The sequence below is a fragment of the Pecten maximus genome, chromosome 1 (assembly GCF_902652985.1).
Source record: "Pecten maximus chromosome 1, xPecMax1.1, whole genome shotgun sequence".
Taxonomy (NCBI): Eukaryota; Metazoa; Mollusca; class Bivalvia; order Pectinida; family Pectinidae; genus Pecten; species Pecten maximus.
The window spans coordinates 18,999,047-19,025,890 of record NC_047015.1 but is presented as its reverse complement, the minus strand read 5'-3'; the positions used below and the strand labels follow the sequence as shown (position 1 = coordinate 19,025,890).

The 26,844-nt window shown below is 38.7% G+C and overlaps 2 protein-coding genes across 2 annotated transcripts in view; one reads left to right on the top strand and one right to left on the bottom strand.

The window, feature by feature from the left end:
* The first annotated feature begins 679 nt into the window (after window positions 1-679).
* LOC117327004 (chitinase-3-like protein 1) lies at window positions 680-26,192 on the top strand. The gene is made up of 13 exons (XM_033883816.1): window positions 680-898; window positions 11,694-11,748; window positions 15,247-15,369; window positions 16,136-16,273; window positions 16,557-16,731; window positions 16,908-17,160; window positions 17,579-17,703; window positions 18,423-18,546; window positions 20,258-20,446; window positions 20,768-20,890; window positions 21,021-21,363; window positions 21,889-22,079; window positions 25,882-26,192. The coding sequence occupies exons 1-12, from the start codon at window positions 896-898 to the stop codon at window positions 22,068-22,070; spliced, it is 1,833 nt and encodes a 610-aa protein (XP_033739707.1). The 5' UTR covers window positions 680-895; the 3' UTR covers window positions 22,071-22,079; window positions 25,882-26,192.
* Window positions 25,837-26,844, bottom strand: part of LOC117327015 (sodium-dependent proline transporter-like) — a 41,540-nt gene continuing 40,532 nt past the window's right edge. Inside the window, exon 14 of the mRNA XM_033883827.1 lies at window positions 25,837-26,844. Coding sequence (XP_033739718.1) covers window positions 26,665-26,844 — 180 coding nt within the window. The 3' untranslated portion in view covers window positions 25,837-26,664.

Sequence of the window (26,844 nt, the reverse complement as noted above, 5' to 3'; positions counted from 1 at the left end):
TTTCCCCGTGACACAGCTTGACACGGACCACATATGCTCAATGAGGCGATATGACAAGTGAACGGAGGCGAGTGATTACAGTACAACACTACAGAGGACATATTCGTCCTTTACACTATAAAATAGTTGTAGATTGTTCTACATTAAACATACTGTGCAGGTATATAAATGATACTATGACAGGCGACATTGCTAACTATTCGCACTCTCAGTGCCGTTAATCTGATTAACATGCACACCAATGTCTCAGAAGTAGTTTTGTTCGCTGGGACATGCCTAATACATTTACACGAACGTGTAATGTCCTCTACCAACACCTTTACAGCCGACAAGTCTGAACCTCCCTAGTAATGTTTGAGGAAAGCGACCCGTGTGGCACCGCTTACGTACCTACAATGTACATGTATTATACGTCGTATATAGGGTCAGGTGTGGAGTGACGTATAACGGTAAGAGTAACGGCGGTAATCGAATCACACTCAATTGACAAAGGTCGTTACAGGTTTGCCTAGCGTAATGCTATATTTCTTAGAAACTAGTTTCTGTCGTCAACTCGTGCACTAGCTAAACATGTATGTGTCGCGCATCAGAAGTCTTCTGTGACGCCATTACACAAAGCCAGGGGCGAATCTACATCAGCCCCTAATGACGGATGGCTCGGTAATTTGGTCACACGTGCGCAGTACTGACACGTTCCGGTAGCTTCTGCGACAAGTTCCCACTCACACACTGACACAGCCATGTAACAACACCTGAACACGGACACGCAAAACATTCCTGAGTAGAAAAAAAAAACTTGTCCGTGTCTGTATTACAGGGTGATGGTTGTGGGCACCCATCGCTACTGTCACAAAACACAGAATCACAGACCGGGCACCACAACGCCGGCCTCGCAATGGTATGTACCTCTGCTCTAGTTGTTTTATTTTTACAGAAATGGTTTTCTTGCTCAGATGGTTTGATTGAAGTTGAATTAGTTGGCGAAGTGTAATCTTTGATTAAACCGATTGTTACGCTGCTGTTGAAAACACATTTAAGTCACAAATAGAGAGTTCTACGAGGATGTATCTACCAGCTGACTTCAACAGCAAGTGCACATTTCATGGAAATATTAATCCACCAAGAGCCGTGTTCAGCTATAATTGTGGCCATGGATTATCTTAACACGGGTATACGATAAAGTTGTATAATTAAATGTAATATCAATGATCCTACACAACCGAAATATCTCTTCACGGGTATGTGTATCACCGAAATATCCCTCCGCGAATATATGTTTCACCGAAATATTTCTTCGCGGGAACCTGTATTACCGATATATCCCTACGCATCTGTACCTGTACCTGCATCATTCACCGAAATATCCCTCCGTAGGTACAAATAAAGCCCAAATCTCCCTTCGTAGGTACAAGTAAAACCGAACTATCCCTCCGCGGTCATATGTATCGCCTGTATATCAACCCACGGGATCTGTATATGTTTTTTCTATAGGACTGGATTAACAAAAATCTTAACCCTACGGATGACGTAACAATCCCCCGTGGAATACGATCCTTCATGTCCCACAGTGATTTAGGAGGACCGTTCACGGCAGCGCAGATAAATGAGTGTGATAAACTGTGCGATGATGGATTAAACAATCGGACGTCTATGTGTAAAATATATATAACGGCAACCAGGATTAACACTTATAAACAACAAGGTAAAGAGAATAAATCTGGACCACAGTACTACTATTAAGACGTAAGACAGGTTCTTGCTAAGAAACTCATATAACACAGAAAATAATCATAACTGGGTGTATCTTTATATAGAAATCCTACCAACTATCGAAAATAATCATAACTGGGTGTATCTTTATATAGAAATCCTACCAACTATCGAAAATAATCATAACTGGGTGTATCTTTATATAGAAATCCTACCAACTATCGAAAATAATCATAACTGGGTGTATCTTTATATATATATCATACCAAGTATCGAAAATAATCATAACTGGGTGTATCTTTATATAGATATCATACCAACTATCGAAAATAATCATAACTGGGTGTATCTTTATATAGAAATCATACCAACTATCGAAAATAATCATAACTGGGTGTATCTTTATATAGAAATCATACCAATTATCAAAAATAATCATAACTGGGTGTATCTTTATATAGAAATCATACCAACTATCGAAAATAATCATAACTGTGTGTATCTTTATATAGAAATCATACCAATTATCAAAAATAATCATAACTGGGTGTATCTTTATATAGAAATCATACCAACTATCGAAAATAATCATAAATGTGTGTATCTTTATATAGAAATCATACCAACTATCGAAAATAATCATAACTGGGTGTATCTTTATATAGAAATCCTACCAACTATCGAAAATTATCATGACAACGCGGATCCTTGAAAAACACTCAAAGTATGAAAAACTAGGTAGGGACTTTGTTGTTGACGAGGTAATATCTGTGGACAAATGATCAAACGTTAACGTATGATACATAGATTGATATCGTATCGGTACATTGGGTTGGCTATTAGGAGTAATATTCCTTAAAAGTTATTTTAAGATATGGTAATACACCTATAACCAGTGACTGACATATAACATGTTATGGTAATACACCCATAACTAGTTACTGACATATAACATGTTATGGTAATACACCCATAACTAGTTACTGACATATAACATGTTATGGTAATTCACCCATGAACTACACTGACATATAACATGTTATGGGCTTGCACCTTTAATTAGTAGCTGACATATAACATGTTATGGTAATACACCTATAACTAGTTACTGACATACAATGTATAACATGTTATGGTAATTCACCCATGAACTACACTGACATATAACATGTTATGGGTTTGCACCTTTAATTAGTAACTGACATATAACATGTTATGGTAATACACCTATAACTAGTAACTGACATATAACATGTTATGGTAATACACATATAACTAGTTACTGACATATAACATGTTATGGTAATACACATATAACTAGTTACTGACATATAACATGTTATGGTAATACACCTATATCTAGTTACTGACATATAACATGTTATGGTAATACACCTATAACTAGTTACTGACATATAACATGTTATGGTAATGCACCTATAACTAGTAACTGACATATAACATGTTATGATAATACATGTACACCTATAACTAGTTACTGACATATAACATGTTATGGTAATACACCTATAACTAGTTACTGACATATAACATGTAATGGTAATACACCTATAATTAGTTACTGACATATAACATGTTATGGTAATACACCTATAACTAGTTACTGACATATAACATGTTATGATAATACACCTATAACTAGTTACTGACATATAACATGTTATGGTAATACACCTATAACTAGTTACTGACATATAACATGTAATGGTAATACACCTATAACTAGTAACTGACATATAACATGTTATGTTAATACAAATGTACTTTGTACTTTTTTTTATTTAAACTTTTTTTATTTGTCAAAACACAAATGGGATTAAACACAAGTATGACACTTATAATCCGTCTTTTCCTGAATAACATAAATGATGAAATGAATATACATGACTGAAAATAATAAGGACAATTGATGATGATGTAAACATGTCAAAAATAGCTATAAAATAAGATTTATCATATGCATATGTCATATAATGAAGTCACTGTACCCGCATGTCTGGGTTGAATATGAGTTAACTTGTACAATGTAAAGCTATGGAGATCTATTTTTCTTTTTATTGCTTGCTCCAATATAATTTTCAAATAATGTTTATTGTTATTAGGTTCAATAATAGTAAATGCTACACAAAACATGTTGTATGTATTACAAATAAACTTCAATTATCAGAGTTAATGACTATATTACTGATTAACATATTCATATGTATGCATGTATGCAATTACAGATAATGTAAATAAATATACCAACAGATTGCTAACTTCGATAGACTTAGAGTATTGAAATATATTACATTTAACATAAGGAAAATAGTTTTTGCACATGTACTGCAATAACTAATAAATCTTATCAGTGAATAACATATTAAAAACAACCTATTCATTGGTTTGCATCCTGATAGCCAATTGACAGAGTACACCGCAGACTGCAGAAACTCGCTACACAAAAAGCACCGCACCATGAATGTCTGTTCTTTCTTTACTAATTATCTGTACCTTAACGTTGTGGTATGTCATCTGTATCGGGGAGCGTGGTAAGAAAGTCTTCGTCCCAAAACATAAATGTTCTATTGCTACATGTTTAAGCTGTAATTTATGCAAAATTTGATGAAGGAAAAACTAGTATTTGATAAAACGTTTGATTCCCTTGTCAACAATACAAAAATATCCATTGTATTCGTGATATTGGTTAAAGTTATCAAATGGTAAAACATGGTTGTGTAATAATTATACATTTATATATAAAAACTTGGCTTGTATTTAGAGTTTTTGTTGCGTAGTTTATAGGTTATTTAGAATGCAGAAACATGCTTTTAATTAGAAAGCGCTGTCTGATGGTCACGCTGACCCTGTAATATTCCACGGATTGTCACGAGGTGGCGTGGTAGGCGGTGACTTGTCTGGGGGTTTGACAGCTGAACGCATCTCGTCCATTAGGATTCACAGTCAATGACCAGTAGCAATGTAAAAACAATCATCTAGCACACCATACACAAGCAAACAAAAACAAACGATGACGCCGTACACCAGACAAAGCTACTAAAGTATATGTGTAGTTGTGTATACCGACATGTATCAATGCCCCGACATGATAAAAACGCATTAAGGCTGAGAGCTGTAAAATAAATAACTTCACCAACCTGGCGTATTGTACATCTCTAACAATATCAACGAGTAAGAAAATCCCCAAACTTTTGCATCAGAGTCTTTTATTGCATTTTTGCCAGTGAAATATAGAAATGTATCAAACTAATAAAACTTATATTTTCACTGCAGCGATAAGCAGTGAGAATATAAGATTTTGCAGTGAAAATATAAGTTTTGTTGTGAAAATATAAGTTTTCCCTTTTTGACCAATCAGAGCAGACCTTTGTATTCACCTCGTTGAAACTTGCCGATGTTTCCAATCGAAGCGGATATAGATAAATTGGTTATTTTGCTGTATTTCTGAAATTTTCAGACTAGTTTTTGACAAAATACTCACTTAATGTTAGCTATTCAGGAACAGATTCTTCGATAACAGCAGAAAACGCTTAAATTTCTCTGATCAGTCCTTTCCAAATGGCGCCGTCAAGTTGACTTGGAATAACGTCACAAAGAGATGACGTCATTACTGATTCCCGCACTTTTTGACTAGTAATTTTTCGATGTTTTTAATTTTGTTTTTAAGTTTATGAAATGCAATAAAAAGAAAATTGAATGGTATCCCGTTAAATATAACATATCTTTCATTTGTATGACAGAATATTTCGATATTCTTCACTCGTGCTTCGCACTCGTGAAAATATCGATATTCTGTCATACTCGTGAAATATATGTTATACTAAACGGGAAACCATTCAATATCCTCGATATATTGTGTTGGTAAGTCTCAAACTGTAGTATAAGAGACTTACATTATGTTGGTAAATTCCAAACTGTAGTATCAGAGACTTACATTTTATTGGTGAAGTCCCCAAACTTCCGTATACAAGACTCCACAATAGCTATACCAACTAGATAACTAGGGACAAGATATTACACTTTGAAGGGTCGAGATATGACACTTTGAAGGGTCGAGGTATGACACTTTGAATGAACGAGATATGAGACTTTGAAGGTACGAGATATGACACTTTGAATGAGCGAGATATGACACTTTGCAGGATCGAGACATTTCACTTTGAATGAACGAGATATGACACTTTGAAGGAAAGAGATATGACACTTTGAATGAACGAAATATGGCACTTTGAATGAGCGAGATATGACACTTTGCAGGACCGAGACATTACACTTTGAAGGGTAGAGGTATGACACTTTGAAGGGTCGAGACATTACATTTTGAAGGATCGAAATATGACATTTTGAAGGGTCGAGATATGAGACTTTGCAGGATCAAGACATTACACTTTGAAGGGTCGAGATATGACACTAATTTGAAGGAATGAGACATTACACTTTCAAGGAATGAGATATGACACTTTAAAGGAATGAGATATGACACTTTGAAAGATCGAGACATTACACTTTGAAGGATCGAAATATGACACTTTGAAGGGTCGAGACATGACACTTTGAATGAACGAGATATGACACTTTGAAGGAACGAGATATGACACTTTAAATGAACGAAATATGGCACTTTGAATGAGCGAGATATGACACTTTGCAGGACCGAGACATTACACTTTGAAGGGTAGAGGTATGACACTTTGAAGGATCGAGACATTACACTTTGAATGATCGAAATATGACACTTTGAAGGGTCGAGATATGACGCTTTGAATGAACGAGATATGAGACTTTGCATGATCGAGACATTACACTTTGAAGGGTCGAGATATGACACTAATTTGAAGGAATGAGACATTACACTTTGAAGGAATGAGATATGGCACTATGAAGGGTCGAGATATGAGACTTTGAAGGAACAATAGATGACACCTTACGTTTCCACAAAACGAGGTCTATGTTTGTATACACATCAATAGATAGTCCGGAGCACCGGACAGATCGACGGTCAGTACGTAAACGCTAAGTCAGCGACTTATATTTATTATGGGCCGATAGGTCCACGGAATAAATATAACTGGAACTTGAACTTAACTTTCGTCGTCATAACACACCATAACTTGAACCCAAATACAATAGTTCTTTTTTTCTATCTAGGTTCGATGTTCCACGCCTAGTATACGTATAACTTAAACTAAAAGCTGGCCATGGTAATAGGAGAGAGACAATGAAAGTAATGCTGACCAGGACTGGAACCCGGGACTTCCCGGCTTTAATTTGAGCTACATGTACATGTTACTGAATTCTGTAGTAATGTTTTTTTTGTTTTTTTTTTGTTTTTATATAAGTGACGATAAATACAATTAGTGCGACCTTGTTAATAACAACAAGACCTGCCTCATGGCGTGTTATAGATCACATCATGTTAGCAAACAAAACATTACTAACTTAAACCATCACTCCGACAACAAACATTCAAACTATTAACTTTTTTAAAAAGATCTGATGCCTACTAATGACGGGTCGTTGCTCTTCCTGTGGACGTACAAAAAAACATCTACAGGCATTCATTACGTCGATGAACAGTCATGCCTCACTTTAGGTATACACCATCTACCGAAGGGGGGAAAGGCAAGGCTGAGGTCAGGCTGTCAATGAACATTGTTATATTTTGCTTTGTCTGTGTATTGTTGTGCGGTCCATCGACAATGAAAGTCGTTTAGGCGGTTTAACACAAAGTGCTATTGTGAAAGAGTATAGAAAGTAAGAGTTTCGATTTCTTATTTTCAATACCGAACAGGTCGGATAATTTAGTTGCCATCAACAACACGGTCTCGTGCACAAACAATGTGTTTATGAAGAATATAAAAGAAAAACATAGTTTCCACATAATCTGTCTGTTCAATATCCTAACCAAAGCGTGTTTATGTAAAGTTATTAATGTTGACTCGACTATAAGTAATTTATTTTCCTATTAGAACTTTAATTTAAAATTTTTAATTAGCTGTGTTCCTTGATTACTGATTATCATTCAGTATGACATGACTTGGAATGAGTATGATTCGCGCCCATACGACAACTGGACGGCATGTGTTTGTTCTCACATGAGTGATCCTGGCACAACTTAACATAACTGTGCGGACCTGTGTACCTAGGTGAGAGAAAACGGACTGGTAGGATGTCCTGTTTCTACTGGTGGGTGTGCTTGGTTATCATATAAACATTGCCTACTGGAAGTCACGACTGTTAATAGCTGACACGGCTATCTGTGTTCAAAGTCTTGAAATGTTTGTCAATAACTTAATGACAAATAAAACTAAGCCCGGGAGTGTCATTAGATAGTCTAAACATGGAAAACCTTTACACTGATGTACGACATCAATCAGTCGTAGACAAGAACCCAGTCAGCTGTAGGTAAATGCTACAAATAAGTATAGCCGGTTTATGTAGACATTTACACAAATTATACATAATAACATAGACTGGATCCTTTTTGTTAAAGGGACACTCATTTTAGTCCCGGAGACGAATCGTCCTGATACACAATTTATAATATGTATTGTATATACCTTAAACTCCCGATCGTACCGCAGTATTGTGAGTATCAACTTAAACACATGTGTAAGGAACTGATGCAGATAATTGAACATGAACTACTTATATAGGTATATGTTGTTACATATGATAAATAAATCGTAATATTCATTGATTTGTGGTGTGAAGGTCTTTAAACAATGGTAACAACCATGAATTATTATTATCATGGAAGTTATCTCTGAGGAATGTACCTGATGACATCCTGTACATTACGTACCCCTGTCATGGATGTATGTACCTGTTGTTACCGTGTACAGTATGTACCCCTCAGACGGATATATGTACCTGTTGTTACCGTGTACAGTATGTACCCCTCACAAGGATGTATGTACCTGTTGTTTCCGTGTACAGTATGTACCCCTCACAAGGATGTATGTACCTGTTGTTACCGTGTACAGTATGTACCCCTGTCACGGATGTATGTACCTGTTGTTACCGTGTACAGTATGTACCCCTGTCACGGATGAAGGTACCTGCTGTTACCGTGTACAGTATGTACCCCTCACACTGATGTATGTACTTGTTGTTACCATGTACAGTATGTACCCCTCACACGGATGTATGTACCTGTTGTTACCGTGTACAGTATGTACCCCTGTCACGGATGTATGTAACTGTTGTTACCGTATACAGTATGTACCCCTCACATGGATGTATGTAACTGTTGTTACCGTGTACAGTATGTACCCCTCACACGGATGTATGTACCTGTTGTTACCGTATACAGTATGTACCCCTCACACTGATGTATGTACCTGTTGTTACCGTGTACAGTATGTACCCCTCACATGGATGTATGTACCTGTTGTTACCGTGTACAGTATGTACCCCTGTCATGGATGTATGTACCTGTTGTTAATGTGTACAGTATGTACCCCTGTCATGGATGTATGTACCAGTTGTTAGAGTGTACAGTATGTACCCCTCACACTGATGTATGTACCTGTTGTTACCGTGTACAGTATGTACCCCTCACATGGATGTATGTACCTGTTGTTACCGTGTACAGTATGTAACCCTGTCACGGATGTCTGTACCTGTTGTTACCGTGTACAGTACGTACCCCTCACACGGATGTATGTACCTGTTGTAACCATGTACAGTATGTACCCCTCACACTGATGTATGTACCTGTTGTTATCGTGTACAGTATGTACCCCTCATACGGATGTATGTACCTGTTGTTACCGTGTACAGTATGTACCCCTGTCACGGATGTCTGTACCTGATGTTACCATGTACAGTATGTAGCCCTGTCACGGATGTATGTACCAGTTGTTACCGTGTGCAGTATGTACCCCTCACACGGATGTATGTACCAGTTGTTACCGTGTGCAGTATGTACCCCTCACACGGATGTATGTACCTGTTGTTACCATGTACAGTATGTACCCCTCACGCGGATGTCTGTAACTGTTGTTACCATGTACAGTTTGTACCCCTCACACGGATGTATGTACCTGTTGTTACTATGTTGTGACAGTATGTACCCCTCACACGGATGTATGTACCTGTATCTAGAGCGATGTGCCGTGGTCCACATAAAACCGAGCTATTTAATTTGATGGGGTCATAAGTTCAGGAAGTGTAATGAAACATCCTGCTTTTAAATGATTTTACGATCACGTTTAGGTGAAGATTAACTTACAATTAAATATTAAATATCGTGACATCATGTTATAAAAATAAATTAAGTTACACATTTTATAATACCGTGCTGAATGAATGAAATGGTTTGTTGTTTTATAAATATAATAATTCAATATGAAAAATGCATGTGTAACAGGATAACTAGTCCGATCTCCTTGGTGTCCCCTACACGTGTAACAGGACAACTAGTCCGATCTCCTTGGTGTCCCCTACACGTGTAATAGGACAACTAGTCCGATCTCCTTGGTGTCCCCTACACGTGTAACAGGACAACTAGTCCGATCGCCTTGGTGTCCCCTACACGTGTAACAGGACAACTAGTCCGATCTCCTTGTGTCCCCTACACGTGTAACAGGACAACTAGTCCGATCTCCATGGTGTCCCCTACACGTGTAACAGGACAACTAGTCCGATCTCCATGGTGTCCCCTACACGTGTAACAGGACAACTAGTCCGATCTCCTTGGTGTCCCCTACACGTGTAACAGGACAACTAGTCCGATCTCCTTGGTGCCCCCTACACGTATAAATATAATAATTCAATATGAAAAATGCATGTGTAACAGGACAACTAGTCCGATCTCCTTGGTGTCCCCTACACGTGTAACAGGACAACTAGTCCGATCTCCTTGGTGTCCCCTACACGTGTAACATGACAACTAGTCCGATCTCCTTAGTGTCCCCTACACGTGTAACAGGATAACTAGTCCGATCTCCTTGGTGTCCCCTACACGTGTAACAGGACAACTAGTCCGATCTCCTTGGTGTCCCCTACACGTGTAACAGGACAACTAGTCCGATCTCCTTGGTGTCCCCTACACGTGTAACAGGACAACTAGTCCGATCTCCTTGGTGTCCCCTACACGTGTAACAGGACAACTAGTCCGATCTCCTTGGTGTCCCCTACACGTGTAACAGGACAACTAGTCCGATCTCCTTGGTGTCCCCTACACGTGTAACAGGACAACTAGTCCGATCTCCTTGGTGTCCCCTACACGTGTAACAGGACAACTAGTCCGATCTCCCTGGTGTCCCCTACACGTGTAACAGGACAACTAGTCCGATTTCCTTGGTGTCCCCTACACGTGTAACAGGACAACTAGTCCGATCTCCTTGGTGTCCCCTACACGTGTAACAGGACAACTAGTCCGATCTCCCTGGTGTCCCCTACACGTGTAACAGGACAACTAGTCCGATCTCCTTGGTGTCCCCTACACGTGTAACAGGACAACTAGTCCGATCTCCTTGGTGTCCCTTACACATGTAACAGGATAACTAGTCCGATCTCCTTGGTGTCCCCTACACGTGTAACAGGACAACTAGTCCGATCTCCTTGGTGTCCCCTACACATGTAACAGGACAACTAGTCCGATCTCCTTGGTGTCCCCTACACGTGTAACAGGATAACTAGTCCGATCTCCCTGGTGCCCCCTACACGTGTAACAGGACAACTAGTACAATTGTATGATCTCCTTGGTGTCACCTACACGTGTAATAGACATACACATATACACATGTATTGATATATTCAATGTACAATGTACATACACATATATTGATATCTTTAGTGTAAAAGTACAATACACATATACACATGTGTTGATCTGTTTAGTGTGTGAGTACAACATATAAGTACACATTTATTGATCTAATATAATTCAATGAGAAAACAGTTGTATGATGAAGTTTCTCTTTAAATAACAAATATGTTTCTTTTCTTCCCAGATTTGGAATTTTTTCTGTTTCTGCAGTTTTCTACTTCTCTTCTCCTCCACAGTGTGTAAGTACGTGTAGCTGTATATCTAAACATGTGCTAATATATTGCTCAGGAATAACTTACTAATTCGGAACCTATGTCATGCTCCCCCGTGAAGAAATAGTGTCGTACAAAGTCAATACAAATTGTTTTCTAATGGCATTCCGTTTGTTCAGGAAGGTCATTTATATAAATTATATCTGTACACTTGGGTGTTTCCACTCGACAGAGGGACATTTACCGATTAATGGCCACTAATACTTGTATGAAGTGGAATATCCTTGGTCCAATTGTAATTCAATATGACCTTCCTCAATAAACTATTTAAAAACTGCCTTTTTTTCCGCGGAGGAAACGATAATTTAGAGGCAGATTAAAAACGAGACCAATAGAAAGGCAGTCCAAAATAATCCGGATAACCCTCAAATATCGCGCAATGCTTTAGATACCTCCTCAAAATATAAAGTATCACCCATAGAAACCACACAGATTTTACTGTAACTGTCTGAGGAAGAAGATTAATTCATATTTCCTGGTGAATAATCAAAACAGAAAAGGTATCAACATCAATATAGAGAAAGGTATTAACATCAATATAGAGAAAGGTATTAACATCAATATAGAGAAAGGTATTAACATCAATATAGAGAAAGGTATTAACATCAATATAGAGAAAGGTATCAACATCAATATAGAGAAAGGTATCAACATCAATATAGAGAAAGGTATTAACATCAATATAGAGAAAGGTATTAACATCAATATAGAGAATGGTATTAACATCAATATAGAGAAAGGTATTAACATCAATATAGAGAAAGGTATTAACATCAATATAGAGAAAGGTATTAACATCAATATAGAGAATGGTATTGACATCAATATAGAGAAAGGTATTAACATCAATATAGAGAATGGTATTAACATCAATATAGAGAAAGGTATTAACATCAATATAGAGAAAGGTATTAACATCAATATAGAGAAAGGTATCAACATCAATATAGAGAATGGTATTAACATCAATATAGAGAAAGGTATTAACATCAATATAGAGAATGGTATTAACATCAATATAGAGAATGGTATTAACATTAATATAGAGAAAGGTATTAACATCAATATAGAGAATGGTATTGACATCAATATAGAGAATGGTATTAACATCAATATAGAGAAAGGTATCAACATCAATATAGAGAAATATATTAACATCAATATAGAGAATGGTATTAACATCAATATAGAGAAAGGTATTAACATCAATATAGAGAATGGTATTAACATCAATATAGAGAATGGTATTGACATCAATATAGAGAATGCGCATGTGGGTTAATGTTGCGTCCCGTTTTGTTGCTCATTAGTGTATTCATGTAAAATATACATTGTTGTACATTGTTGCAACTTGTACATTCCAATGACGTCACATTGTTTACAGATCCCGCGTTGTGTCTGCACTGCCTGACACGAAGGCTTCATTTTGTGTTTTTTAGTGTTTTTGTTAGTTTTCTGATAATTCAATTGATCAGGTATGATGAAACAACCCCAATCAATATGAGGTGTGAATGTAATTTTAAGTTTAAACGGCATGTTGCGAAAAATACTTCAACTTTCACTTTGTCAGTGCATTTCGTGATCGCAGCTTCGATCGGCTGTCATGGCAACGACGAGGACGGTGGTTTTATCACAGTGACGAATTTACAAACTTGCATGTGTACAGCCGAAAACTTCTAACTATACCTTATGTCTTTGGAAATCATCTGTAAATAATTAAATTGAATTAATTACGATCCATTGCATTCGTTTATTAGATCTAGCGTTTGTTCGTTTCTATATGCCGATTTCGATGCCAGTGTTGGAGAATGAACATTAACACTTGCTCTATGAATCGTCCTAGAGCACCCGACTACCCTAAATCAATACTTATGAAACAGGTAAGAGCGTGAAGGTAATTGTAAGAGAACAACGAAAAGTGCTGTACATTCTTACGAAAATGACAAACATCGTCAAAATTACTTAAAAAGTAGTCAATTAAGCGGCACTTCTTCAATTAACACCAGTTTATAACGCCGTTATGTAACCATACTTGAATAAATAGAAGAATGTACAGCACTTTTTCTCGGTTTCTTAGCACGATGAATAAGTGTATCATATTTGTTTGTACGACAAAATACGTTGGTCGGGTGCTCTGGCCATATTTACCGACCAAGTGTTAATGTAGTCCTTCGTGCCGGTCACGTGACCACGCGAGAACACGAGGAACGACGAAAACATCCCGATAAAGACGTTGGACACCTAACATTAAAATCCGATCAAGAAAACAAACAGAGCTAAACGGGAAATCATTAAATATTGAATTTATATTAAAACATGACGTTTTTTGTACTTTTTAATTATAAATGCAACATTAACCCACATGCGTGGTATTAACATCAATATAGAGAAAGGTATCAACATCAATATAGAGAAATATATTAACATCAATATAGAGAATGGTATTAACATCAATATAGAGAAAGGTATTAACATCAATATAGAGAATGGTATTAACATCAATATAGAGAATGTATTAACATCAATATAGAGAATGGTATTAACATCAATATAGAGAATGGTATTAACATCAATATAGAGAAAGGTATTAACATCAATATAGAGAATGGTATTAACATCAATATAGAGAATGGTATTAACATTAATATAGAGAAAGGTATTAACATCAATATAGAGAATGGTATTGACATCAATATAGAGAAAGGTATTAACATCAATATAGAGAATGGTATTAACATCAATATAGAGAAAGGTATTAACATCAATATAGAGAAAGGTATTAACATCAATATAGAGAATGATATTAACATCAATATAGAGAATGGTATTAATATCAATATTGAGAATGGTATTAATATCAATATAGAGAAAGGTATTAACATCAATATAGAGAATGGTATTAATATCAATATAGAGAAAGGTATTAACATCAATATAGAGAATGGTATTAACATCAATATAGAGAATGGTATTAACATTAATATAGAGAAAGGATATGAACTCCCCAGTGTATACCAAACAACGATTAATCAGGTGATTAGCATAATTGACCTTATAAGATCTTTCGTTCACCTTGATAAAAAAAGAAAAAAACAACAAAAAATCAACAACTTCCAAGCAATTGATATTATTTAAAGCGTTGATTTTCCCGTAATTAAGAATTAATTAAGAATTCAAATTGATACCTCTTTCAGAACAAATGCTTTACTAAATTCTAACAAGTTAAGAAAGCAACAATGCGAAAATACTCTTCTGCAATCATAATCGTCGATATTTGGAATGACCTGCCGGAGTTGGTCATTAGGTCCAAAACAGTTTTAGAGTTTGAAATTAATTCAGATAATTATTGAAAAATCGGTAGATAAAATCTAATTTCATCGGAAGCCATAACTGTATGCAGTCATTGTCACATCTAGTGTAACTGAGACTATCATTGTACGAGTTACCTCCCTTTGTCCGTTGTAGATGGTCAGAATTGCGAGGGGACGGATTTTCAATGCAATAGCGGACTCTGTCTGTTAGACAGCTGGGTGTGCGACGGGGCAGAAGACTGTCCGGATGGCGGAGACGAGGCTCCAGAACGATGTGGTGAGTACCGGGACTCACAGGGTAATATGTTACACGAATGAGCAGGTTCTGTGGATACAACAGACCGACGTAATAACAAACCGCAATTCAAACTAAATATCGACGGCAAAATAATTACAATATATATATACATTGTATGCATTGAGACCATTGAACATACCAGGAAAGTAAGACTTTGTGTTCCGGGGGAGTAAGCGTCTTCTGCTTCATCTGCAATATCATCATCATGCCAATATACATAAACCCGGGTTAAAATGAGAACTAGGTTGGTGTCAACGGAACCACTAACCAACTGAACAGGCATCGGACAAGTCTTACTTCATATCGCACAAAGAAATAGCATACTTCCGAGTGAGGTCATCATGTCGTTCAAAAAACTTTTCCGTGGTCAGCCTTCGACAACATCTTACCCCTTTTATATACAGAGGAGTGAATGATAGGTCTTGGTAGTGGTAGCACATACACGTCGTAAGTTAAAGCGGAATGTGAAACAAATGGATTGGCACATAGATAAGGAAAGCAACGGATGCTTACTTGGAGATGACGTAATATGAATTTTACGATATAATAGGTTGGGAAGGGGGGGGGGGGGGGGGGGGGGGGGGGGGGGGTGACAAGGAAAAAACAGGTTTGAGATGGGTACTACGATGATTTTCTGTATTATGCGAGCAGCGAAAAATAAAAATTATATGCGACTATCTATTACATGTGACTATATCAAGCAGGTAGCTTCATAAATGTGATGAATTATATACTTTTACTACAGAAAGTAAACCGGTAACAGAGCAGCCACAGAACACATGTAATGGCGTCCACTTCCGGTGTGGGACGGGCGAGTGTATCCCCAAGGAGTGGCAATGTGATAGTGATAGAGATTGTCGGGACGGCTCGGACGAACATTGTGGTAAGCTTATCTGTCTTCTATACTGCTGGGACGAGTACCTACAATAAATCACAGAGATATGCAAGTCGTGCTTGCTCGATGTGGATCCATGTTATCAGTTAATACTGAATCATTATATACCAGTGGATATGCATTATTAACTGTGAATAGTCCCTAGTAGTTGAGAGACAATGTGTATTTAAATTTTATTTCACACCTAGAACAGCGACATTTATATATACTTTTTAACGGAAGACAACAAAACCATCCAGTACTTCTATTTTACCATTGCTTTTATCCATAGAACACAGGAAGTTCCGCCGGATATGTTACTATACCAACTGGTCGCAGTACCGGCAGGGTCGGGCGCAGTTCACGCCTGCCGACATTGACCCTAGCCTCTGTACTCATCTTATATATGCCTTTGCCAACTTAGAGGGAACCAGGATCACCCCTTCCGAACCAAATGACCTGGAGATGTGAGTAGAATTCATATATGTCAGTTTAAAGGCGCGAGTCTCAGACCGGTGTCGGTTCCTATTTTTGCATCATTGTATTATGTCTTAAAGTACAACAAACAGTACTGGTCTTGTTCAATATATTACTACTGTTATCAAATGACAGCAGACAATCAGGTGTGTTATGATGTCGATAGGTACCAGCAGTTTACCGGACTCAAGAGTCGGAGTCCCGGAGTGAAAACACTGTTGGCGGTAGGAGGATGGAATGCAGAAAGCAAGGGATTCTCAAACATGGTGACCACGCCAATGAGTCGTCGCGTGTTTGCCCTATCCGCCATTTCCTTCCTCAGGAAACACGGCTTTGACGGTTTGGACATCGACTGGGAATACCCAACACTTCGAGGTGGTCAGCCCGAGGACAAACGAAGGTTTTCTTTGCTTCTACAGGTACACTCTCAATACGTCTGGCGACATTTCGGTTTTATTTTAAAGAAGATGGAACATGTATGAGGAATCAAGCTAACACCAAGCTTACATTTATTCATAGTGCAATATGACAGTTGGTTCTATATTTTATAAAATTGTAAATAAGATTTGCTGCATTTGTACAAGATACATGTGCATGTTTATTATTGTCAAAGATGTGTAGGAGTGCTCTTAATATGAACATATTTTGCTTCATCAGTGTCACAGGTATTACTAATTTGTTGAGATAATAACAACACAACAACACAACATAAATCCTGCAGTGTGTCTTGCTCTATTTTCTGATAACTGGATTTTCAAGATAATAATCATAAATCATAAATATGTATTTCTTTGTGAAAACATCTAAACTGACTGGTCAGTGTTACACATGTTACAGGAGCTGCGGGACTCTTTTAAGAGAGAGTCCGAATCGTCGGGTAAACCCTGCCTACTGCTCTCAGCCGCCGTTTCCGCCAGTCCCACCGTCATCGACGTCAGCTACAACGTCACAGCACTTGCGGAGTACGTAGATTGTTGTATACATTAACAGACGAGATATTAACTCGTAGGGTTTAGTGTCTCCTCTGTGCACCTTTGGGATACAACTCACAAGTCGATTGGGATTTCAAAATGTGTATTAATAACCGTTCATTCTGTCGCTAAAAAGTACAAATGTATATACGCAGTTAGATTTAATGACGAATTATGGTTAGAAAACACGCTATGAATCGCTGAAAGTACCCACAAGGATCTGCACACCACTAAAACATACTACTACTTCCGTTCCACAGTCGATGCATCGTCGGCTATCACGATCGCTTTTGATCCATCTTCTCATCTTTAATCATTGTCATACGACTAAAGAATAGCATGCATTTATATTCAAGGATTCTAAACCAAGTACTACGTTACTGAAGTACTGCGTGCATTTGGTATTTTAATCGGATTGAACTTCGATTCAAAGTGAATCGAAGCTCATCCCCCACTTCCGGTTTTTCGAGTGCTGCACCTTGTTGATATAGTAGGAGTAAGGCTAACATTTCTTTACTATTAATACTAACCAGAAACAGACGCATGATGTCAAACTGTACAGTCTCCGCAACACCACACAGTCTAACACTCACGCCCCTCCGGGTCTGTTATATGTGAAATCACATGCTTCTGACCCTAACTACCAAATCATAGACAAAACAAACTATCTTGCGCAATACGTTATATCGATTCAACTTTCTATGTTTCAGACACCTCAGTTTTATCAACATCATGACGTACGACTTCCATGGCGCGTGGGAGAGGACGACTGGACACAATAGTCCATTGTTCCCCCGCCGTGAAGAAAACGAGTATCAGAGGAAGATGAATACGGTCAGTTCCCTGTTGTTAGTCTGGGGGTAAAACGTTTGTGTAGATGTCCCCTGTTGTCAGTCTGGGGGTAAAACGTTTGTGTAGATGTCCCCTGTTGTCAGTCTGGGGGTAAAACGTTTGTGTAGATGTCCCCTGTTGTCAGTCTGGGGGTAAAACGTTTGTGTAGATGATCTCTAGTCCTGTCCCCTGTTGTTAGTCTGGGGGTAAAACGTTTGTGTAGATGATCTCTAGTCCTGTCCCCTGTTGTCAGTCTGGGGGTAAAACGTTTGTGTAGATGATCTCTAGTCCTGTCCCCTGTTGTCAGTCTGGGGGTAAAACGTTTGTGTAGATGATCTCTAGTCCTGTTTCCTGTTGTCAGTCTGGGGGTAAAACGTTTGTGTAGATGTCCCCTGTTGTCAGTCTGGGGGTAAAACGTTTGTGTAGATGATCTCTAGTCCTGTCCCCTGTTGTCAGTCTGGGGGTAAAACGTTTGTGTAGATGATCTCTAGTCCTGTTTCCTGTTGTCAGTCTGGGGGTAAAACGTTTGTGTTGATGATCTCTTGTCCTGTTCCCTGTTGTCAGTCTGAGGGTTAAACGTTTGTGTAGATGTCCCCTGTTGTCAGTCTGGGGGTAAAACGTTTGTGTAGATGATCTCTAGTCCTGTTTCCTTTTGTCAGTCTGAGGGTTAAACGTTTGTGTAGATGTCCCCTGTTGTCAGTCTGAGGTAAAACGTTTGTGTAGATGATCTCTAGTCCTGTTTCCTTTTGTCAGTCTGGGGTAGAACGTTTGTGTAGATGTCCCCTGTTGTCAGTCTGGGGGTAAAACGTTTGTGTAGATGATCTCTAGTCCTGTTTCCTTTTGTCAGTCTGGGGTAAAACGTTTGTGTAGATGTCCTCTGTTGTCAGTCTGGGGTAAAACGTTTGTGTAGATGATCTCTAGTCCTGTTTCCTTTTGTCAGTCTGAGGTAAAACGTTTGTGTAGATGATCTTTAGTCCTGTCTCCTCTTGTCAGTCTGAGGGTAAAACGTTTGTGTAGATGTCCTCTGTTCTTAGTCTGAGGGTAAAACGTTTGTGTTGATGTCCTCTGTTGTCAGTCTGGGGTAAAACATTTGTGTTGATGTCCTCTGTTGTCAGTCTGGGGTAAAACGTTTGTGTTGATGTCCTCTGTTGTCAGTCTGGGGTAAAACATTTGTGTTGATGTCCTCTGTTGTCAGTCTGGGGTAAAACGTTTGTGTTGATGTCCTCTGTTGTCAGTCTGGGGTAAAACGTTTGTGTAGATGTCCTCTGTTCTTAGTCTGAGGGTAAAACGTTTGTGTTGATGTCCTCTGTTGTCAGTCTGGGGTAAAACGTTTGTGTAGATGATATTTAGTCCTGTCTCCTCTTGTCAGTCTGGGGGTAAAACGTTTGTGTTGATGTCCTCTGTTGTCAGTCTGAGGTAAAACGTTTGTGTTGATGTCCTCTGTTGTCAGTCTGGGGGTAAAACGTTTGTGTAGATGATCTCTAGTCATGTCCTTTGTTGTCAGACAAGGAGCGTAAAATATTAGGACTATGATAAACGGCTTATCGTCGACGTTAATGAGCTGACACCACCATTGTATAGGCGAAACCTTATGGTTGAATTTTATACATCATTTATTTCAAATTTTATGAGTTACAGACTTGCCAAACAGTTTAAAAAGCACGTGTCATTAAAACCCCGATTTTATTGGCATGTTATTTAATTTTTACTCTAGGATTGGGCGGCCAAGTATTGGAACGCGTCCGGAGCCCCCCGGGACAAACTCAATATTGGCATCTCTACGTATGGTAGGTCCTACATATTGGCCGATCCTGCCTCACAATACCAGTTGTCAGCCGCCGTGTCCAAACCTGGCCCTAAGGGCATGTACACCCGGGAGGTGGGGTTCCAGTCGTACTACGAGGTCAGTTTGTTACTGTTGATTAAATAGATGATTGTCTCTCTCTCGGTACTGACCTTAAATGGTTCACACGCACGTACTGATAGGAACATGTTATTGTCTTCATTGTTTTCATTATAAAAAAGTAATGCAATTTGTTATTGTGTCAATAAAACGAAAAGGTTAAAATTTGGTATAGTGTCGGTATAACCAAACGACTGTGATGTCTTATTGTGTCAGTATAACAAAGTAATGTGATGTGTTATTGTGTCGGTATGACAAAGGTTGTGTTGTGTTATTGTTATAATCCTACTGTTGATCTTGGCTTTCCCTATTAATCTACAGATTTGTCTACAACAAGAGCTTGGGATCGGGAGGGTTTTCAGAGATCATGAACAGGAGGTGCCCTATTTCGTTGTTGGCAAGGTCTGGATAGGATATGATGACGCGGAAAGCGTCGCGAACAAGGTGTGTATACGACTTCTGATCTAAACTGAGTGAATATCTTAATTATTTTTTCTTTTTATTGCCCAAATGGTAACACTATGAACATGCACCGGCATTTTTGTCTATAGTCTAACGCATTCCTCTTTGGTAGGCTCGCTATATAGCACGAGAAGGGTTTGGAGGGGCCATGGTGTGGTCACTTTCTCTTGATGACTTCAACAACATCTGTAAAGGCACCATCAAGCGATACCCTTTGACCACCGCCGTATCTGAAACTCTTATTGACGCGGAACAGGGCCGGACTACCACCCCGCTACCCATCATTCCGTCGCCTATCCCGGACCCAGGCTTCTATCTTACAACCACTACTACCACTACTCAAGCGCCAAAGACTACAAATCCACGCCCTGTGGTTACAATCCGGCCAGTTACACAGGCACCTGTTACACAGGCACATGTTACAGTTGACCCCGAACTTGTGTTCGGTAACAGAGGTAGGACTGTCTAGTTAACCCGAGCTCTCAGTAATATATTTAATACAATCAACCTCCAACTTGTCTTCGTTAACAGTGGTTGGGCATCTCCGTAATTCATCTCTCCCAAAGAAAAATGTCAAATGTCCTGTTCCTCGATCTTCAGTCTTTTATATGGAACACAACATTTTGTTACATTTTGTAGTTTCTTCTCTTCTTAAAATGTATGAACCCGATAATTAGCCAGATCATATGGTATGCCACTCCTCCCCAGCTGATCCTGGTTGTTACAATGTAATGTGGCTCCTGTCTTGTTGTCCTGTCCCTAACTGATTTAGTCCTGGTTTGGTACTATTGTCCTCCGCTTTAGTTAGTATGGTACTGCCATTTGTGCTATTGTCCCCGCCTACAGTCCTTATGGTACTGTAATTTATGCTATTTTCCTCGCCTACAGTCCGTATGGTACTGCCATGTTCCTAACTGATTGTCCTTGTAACCTAGTGGACCATATCAATATATCATAACTATTCTGTATGTGGTTTTCAGGCTTTGTGTGTTGGTTCCGTCAGTACGGGTTCTATAGGGACCCGGAGAGTTGCCATCACTTCTACGTGTGTTACGCAGGACGGACATTCCGCTTCAAGTGTCCAAGTGGTCTCGAATACAGCAGCAAACACTCCACGTGCGTCTGGCCGGACGAGCACACATGCGTAACAGGAGGCCAGTGAACAGGACAGGTAATGTTTAACAGAAAACATTGTAAATCGTGATGTTAATGTTTTACGACAGTTGACGGACCACTGCACACCGTAAATGTATTGAAGGTAACATGGAACAGACATGTACTTCAAACTAACACCTAGATCATTATATGAAGTTGATGATATAGACATATTTGTCATAAAAGGTAAGCTCTCCATTCAATAACCTTCTAATGCGTCATCACTTGGAATAAAAAGATACCATTGCCTTGTACATATTGGAGATATTTTCCTTAGACCACAAGACCACTTCAGACGAATTCATTGTCCTCTTTTCCACGAAAACCCAATTAATAGTAACAACGCTGTACCTAGTAGCTCTATCTCGCACCTCGGAAGATTTGTAGATAACTACTATTATTTATAGCAGTAATGAAAAAAAATCCATTCAATTCATACATTTACATCAGATTGAAATAAACATAAAGAACGGTTTTTGAAATTTTAACTTTTGACTGTTATATACGAAAAAAGATGCAAAATTAATGGAACAGCCGGTGATTTTCTCCAATGCACCTTCACCATGCCGTCGCTTAACGTGTACTTCCAGTTGTTTTTTGATTGCTGTGTTTTTGTTTTGTTTTTACCTTTTATTCAAAACAAAAATACATCAATTAACATCTAATACAATGATTGATTTGTGTTAATTAGCTTGATATGATGTGAATAGATGGCAAAGAAACCACAATTTTTTTCCAGGTGTATTGCTATTATCGGATATATTTACGTGAAACGATGTTTTCATACTGTATTCATAGTATCTTTCGTGGTCAAATTTTTGTTTTCACTTGGTATGTTCATATAAATAATATACCTGTACAGTTTGTGGAATATTGCAAATCTATTGACATCATCAGTCGCGTCAATCTGTCTCCAGACGTTTTATCCATTGCCCCGGAACGTCCTTGTGGATGGCTTCCAGTCTCTTTCCTCCCGTCTGTTCCCCAACCAGCATGATGCGCGCTAAGCAGCCCCTGATACGTCTTGCGTGCCATCCCGACCACACCAACAGCCTGCAATGTCTTCCAGAGTAAGCGTGCTGGGAATCCTCTGCATGGGACCTCCACAGGAAACAGCAAAGTTCGCTACTCTCGCTCCCTACATTGTTCGCTGGGTTCTGTATACTTGACTCTCTTTAACTCAGTGACGTGGTCGCACCTCTCCTCCCAGCGCACTGTCAACTCAATGACTATAATTTGCTTGGATTCGACAGACCACATCACCACATCCGGACGTAGCGTTGCCTGTATGACGTCTGGAAACACAAACTACTTCTCCATATCTAATCTCTTTCATGTTTCTGTCCATGTGTTGCTTAATGCTGCTTTTGTCTCCTTCTCTTCTCTTACAAACTGGATGGAGGATGCATTGGGCTTACGACGTGATCTCTTCTTCCATTCTACCTCAAGGACGTCTGCTAATTCCCGAAGCACCTGATCATGCCTCCACAGGTATCGTCCCTGTGTCAGCACTGTATTGCATGCTGAAAGGATATTCCCCATGGCTCCACATTCCTGGCACAACTGACACGTTTGCTCTTCAGATAGTACCCACAGATGCAGGTTTGCTGGTAATGGTAAAGTGTCGTTTACCGCCCGAGGCAGGAATTAGATCCTCAATGGTTCATAGCGCCACAAATCTGTCTATAAGAGAATCCGTTCTGGCAGCTGCTATCTTGTACATGCTTTTTGAGAGCCCATCTCTTCTGACCTAGCTTTCCTGGTCCCTTCTTCTCTGCGGATTTCCTTCTGTATCAACGATCTACTCCCTTATCATCTGTGCCTTCCTGCGTCTGTAAATGGGTTGTCCCCAACCCTTTCCGTCCTGAGCAGGTTGCTCCGACGATAATCCGGTGCACGAGAGCTCCCTCTGCCTCAACACTCAGATTGTAAATATGTTTATGTTTACTTAATGTGTAGGGAAGTTAAAATTATATGTGTAAATGTTGATGTGATGATCTTCTTTCATGACCTTAGTTAGCATGGTATCACGAAGGAAAGTGCAATATTACGGGATTACGGCCTGTTAGTTATAGTGTTTTACTGCTCGTATACGCTAGATCAAACCGAGACCGTATTGTAAACGTCTTTTAACTTTTACATGTAAGGACGTCTTCCTTGAGTCTACGCTGCATGTCTGTTGCGACTGTGTGTGTTTTGGAAAGCTGCGGTAAGTTCCTGTTTGCATCCTTGTGCCTAATGCCGACTTCGAAGTGCTACTTCACTGAAGCTTACTGCCGAGGGTCATCATTAGAATTAAGCATTAAGAAGAGAGGTCTTTACAAAGAAGAGAAAAGATTGATACCTTTATTCTCCAACAATTCACCGGTTTATCTTCAGTTTTAGACGGGAAATTTCTTCCAGGGTATGACCTATTGCACTAACCTTCTGAACCGGAAGCACTTTTTCAGTGACGCCACTCATAGTTCCCGCGTTGTTATTTAATGTTAAATATGCGTACGAGACAGAGAGTTTTATGAAAAGACAAGATGAACTGTTGTTAACATCAGAATAGTATCATTGATACCTTATTTCAGTGTCTTTTTGAATACTTATTGTGAATTAATTTAAGACCTATGTTTTCTTACGTTATGAAATTGGGATGCATTTTTGGGGTTGTGATAGGTACTTCTTCATATGAGGATATTCATGCGCCGACCACGTGCATTTGTTTACAAACATACCTTGACCGCCGATCTGATATGCAATTATCTGAAGTGGTGGGAGCAAAATAATTACTCCCTATCTAGGAAATGTGAAGAAATCTCAACCCTCGGGGAAATTCATGAATATCCAACTCTCGGCAAGTCTCGGGTTGGACGTTCGTGAATTCACCCTCGGGTGGAGATTTCTTTGTCACTTCCCCAAGGCAGAGAAACATTCTATTAGTCACCACTTACGAATCAAGCAATAAGAGCAGCTAGACAAGCAGGGCTGTAAGAATACTCAATTGTTAACAAGGTAACATCACATTTATAGTGTTCTAAACATTAAATCTCAGTTTATTACACATTTCCTGGCTACTGAAAATAAGAGTTCTCAACAGACAGCATGTGACTGTGAAGTGGTTATGAATTACGAGAGTTTTGTATATAACCCTGCCATGTGGGATTACTATTGTTATCATGTGTCACTCTCCTGGGTTTTCTATGTTGATTTGTTGATGTAGATAACAAAAACGACGGTTGTAGGAATATGTTTGAGAGAATGAACAGTCGTTTTTTCTTAGGACTTCCAACTGATTAGGACTCGGGGTAGGGAGGGATCGTATACTTTCGGGGAAAAGTATAAAATGGAATCATTTTGAAAAAGGCATTAAGTTGCGCAATCATCATCAAATTAGTAGCTACGTTACTCCTCGCCTGATAGACCTTACAGAACTGGGAAAAGGCGTTCCTCGCGTGATAGACTTTCCAGACCTGAAAAAGGCGTTCCTCGCGTGATAGCCCTTCAAGATATAGAGAAGGACGTTCCTCGCGTGACAGGTCTTCAAGAGATGGAAAGGACGATCCTTGCGTGATAGAACTTCAAGAGCTGGAAAAGGGCAATCAGTGGTTAAATTTCATATAACCGTACATCGTGCATTGAGAATGTTTGTCCTTGAGATGCTAGATAACATTATACAATATGACATAGTTGTGTTTCCTTATTTCTTTTCACTAAAGTGCTGTAGTAGAAATATCATTCTTATATCGGTCTTGTGGACTTTCATGCTAGAAAACAATGATAACAGGTGATTTTACACGTATTTAATTGACCTATATATACTTGTATTACAGATGCTGCCCCATGTACAGAAGGGATATATTGTGCCAAGTACTGATCAGTCACACCATCAAACTGGACTCTTTGTGTATGACAGACAGCTTATAGTGTACACGGTTATAATCTCGAGACTGATCTAATTATTGACAGGAATGTAGCACACGTTCGACAAGTACGACGCAATATAGATGTGCAATACAATGGTTACGTTGATGGCTACATTGTATCTGTGACATTGTGTTTACAACCGATGCTATTTTACAAATGCAAAAATGAACAGTTTGTTATGTAGGATGAACTTGAAGAAATAAAATTGAAAACATTATATCAAATCCCAATGTTCATATCTCATAGAAATATTACATCTGTCCTGGGTAAAACACTTTTCACACCAATTGCTTTCCATATTGCGAAAAACATGTCCTATTAAGCTTTAAGTATATTTTATGATAAAAATGCATTTTATACAATTAAATGTAATGTCTTGTTAAATGATTGTGTCCAATCCATCCTTATATATCCCATCTATACAATACACATCCATATACTATTGAACACTGTATATAATACCACTCCGCAATTAACGCGAATGAAATATGCCTCATTACAACGAAGTAAAAGCTAAGGCAGTTAATCCTAACCTCCAGTCAGACTGGATATCAAAGATGCACAAATTCATAGTATCCCACTAATTAATTATAATTCGCATACATGTATGTACCAATTGTACTGTCCAGTAGCATGGACTAACTGTGTCCGACAACACGTGCATTGTCCAGTATTCCTAACCACGACAACTACACAGCCTCCTTCCGGCATCCAATGTTTACGAGAATCCGTTGGGAGAAGCTTCCTTTGATGTTCCTGTCATTTGTCTGGTGAGACTTTGGGTCTAAGAATGGGACTTCAGATTGATATATGTCTCGTTTAGATGACGGCTGCCAGTCATTTGTCGGCTTTACCGACGATAAGACTTT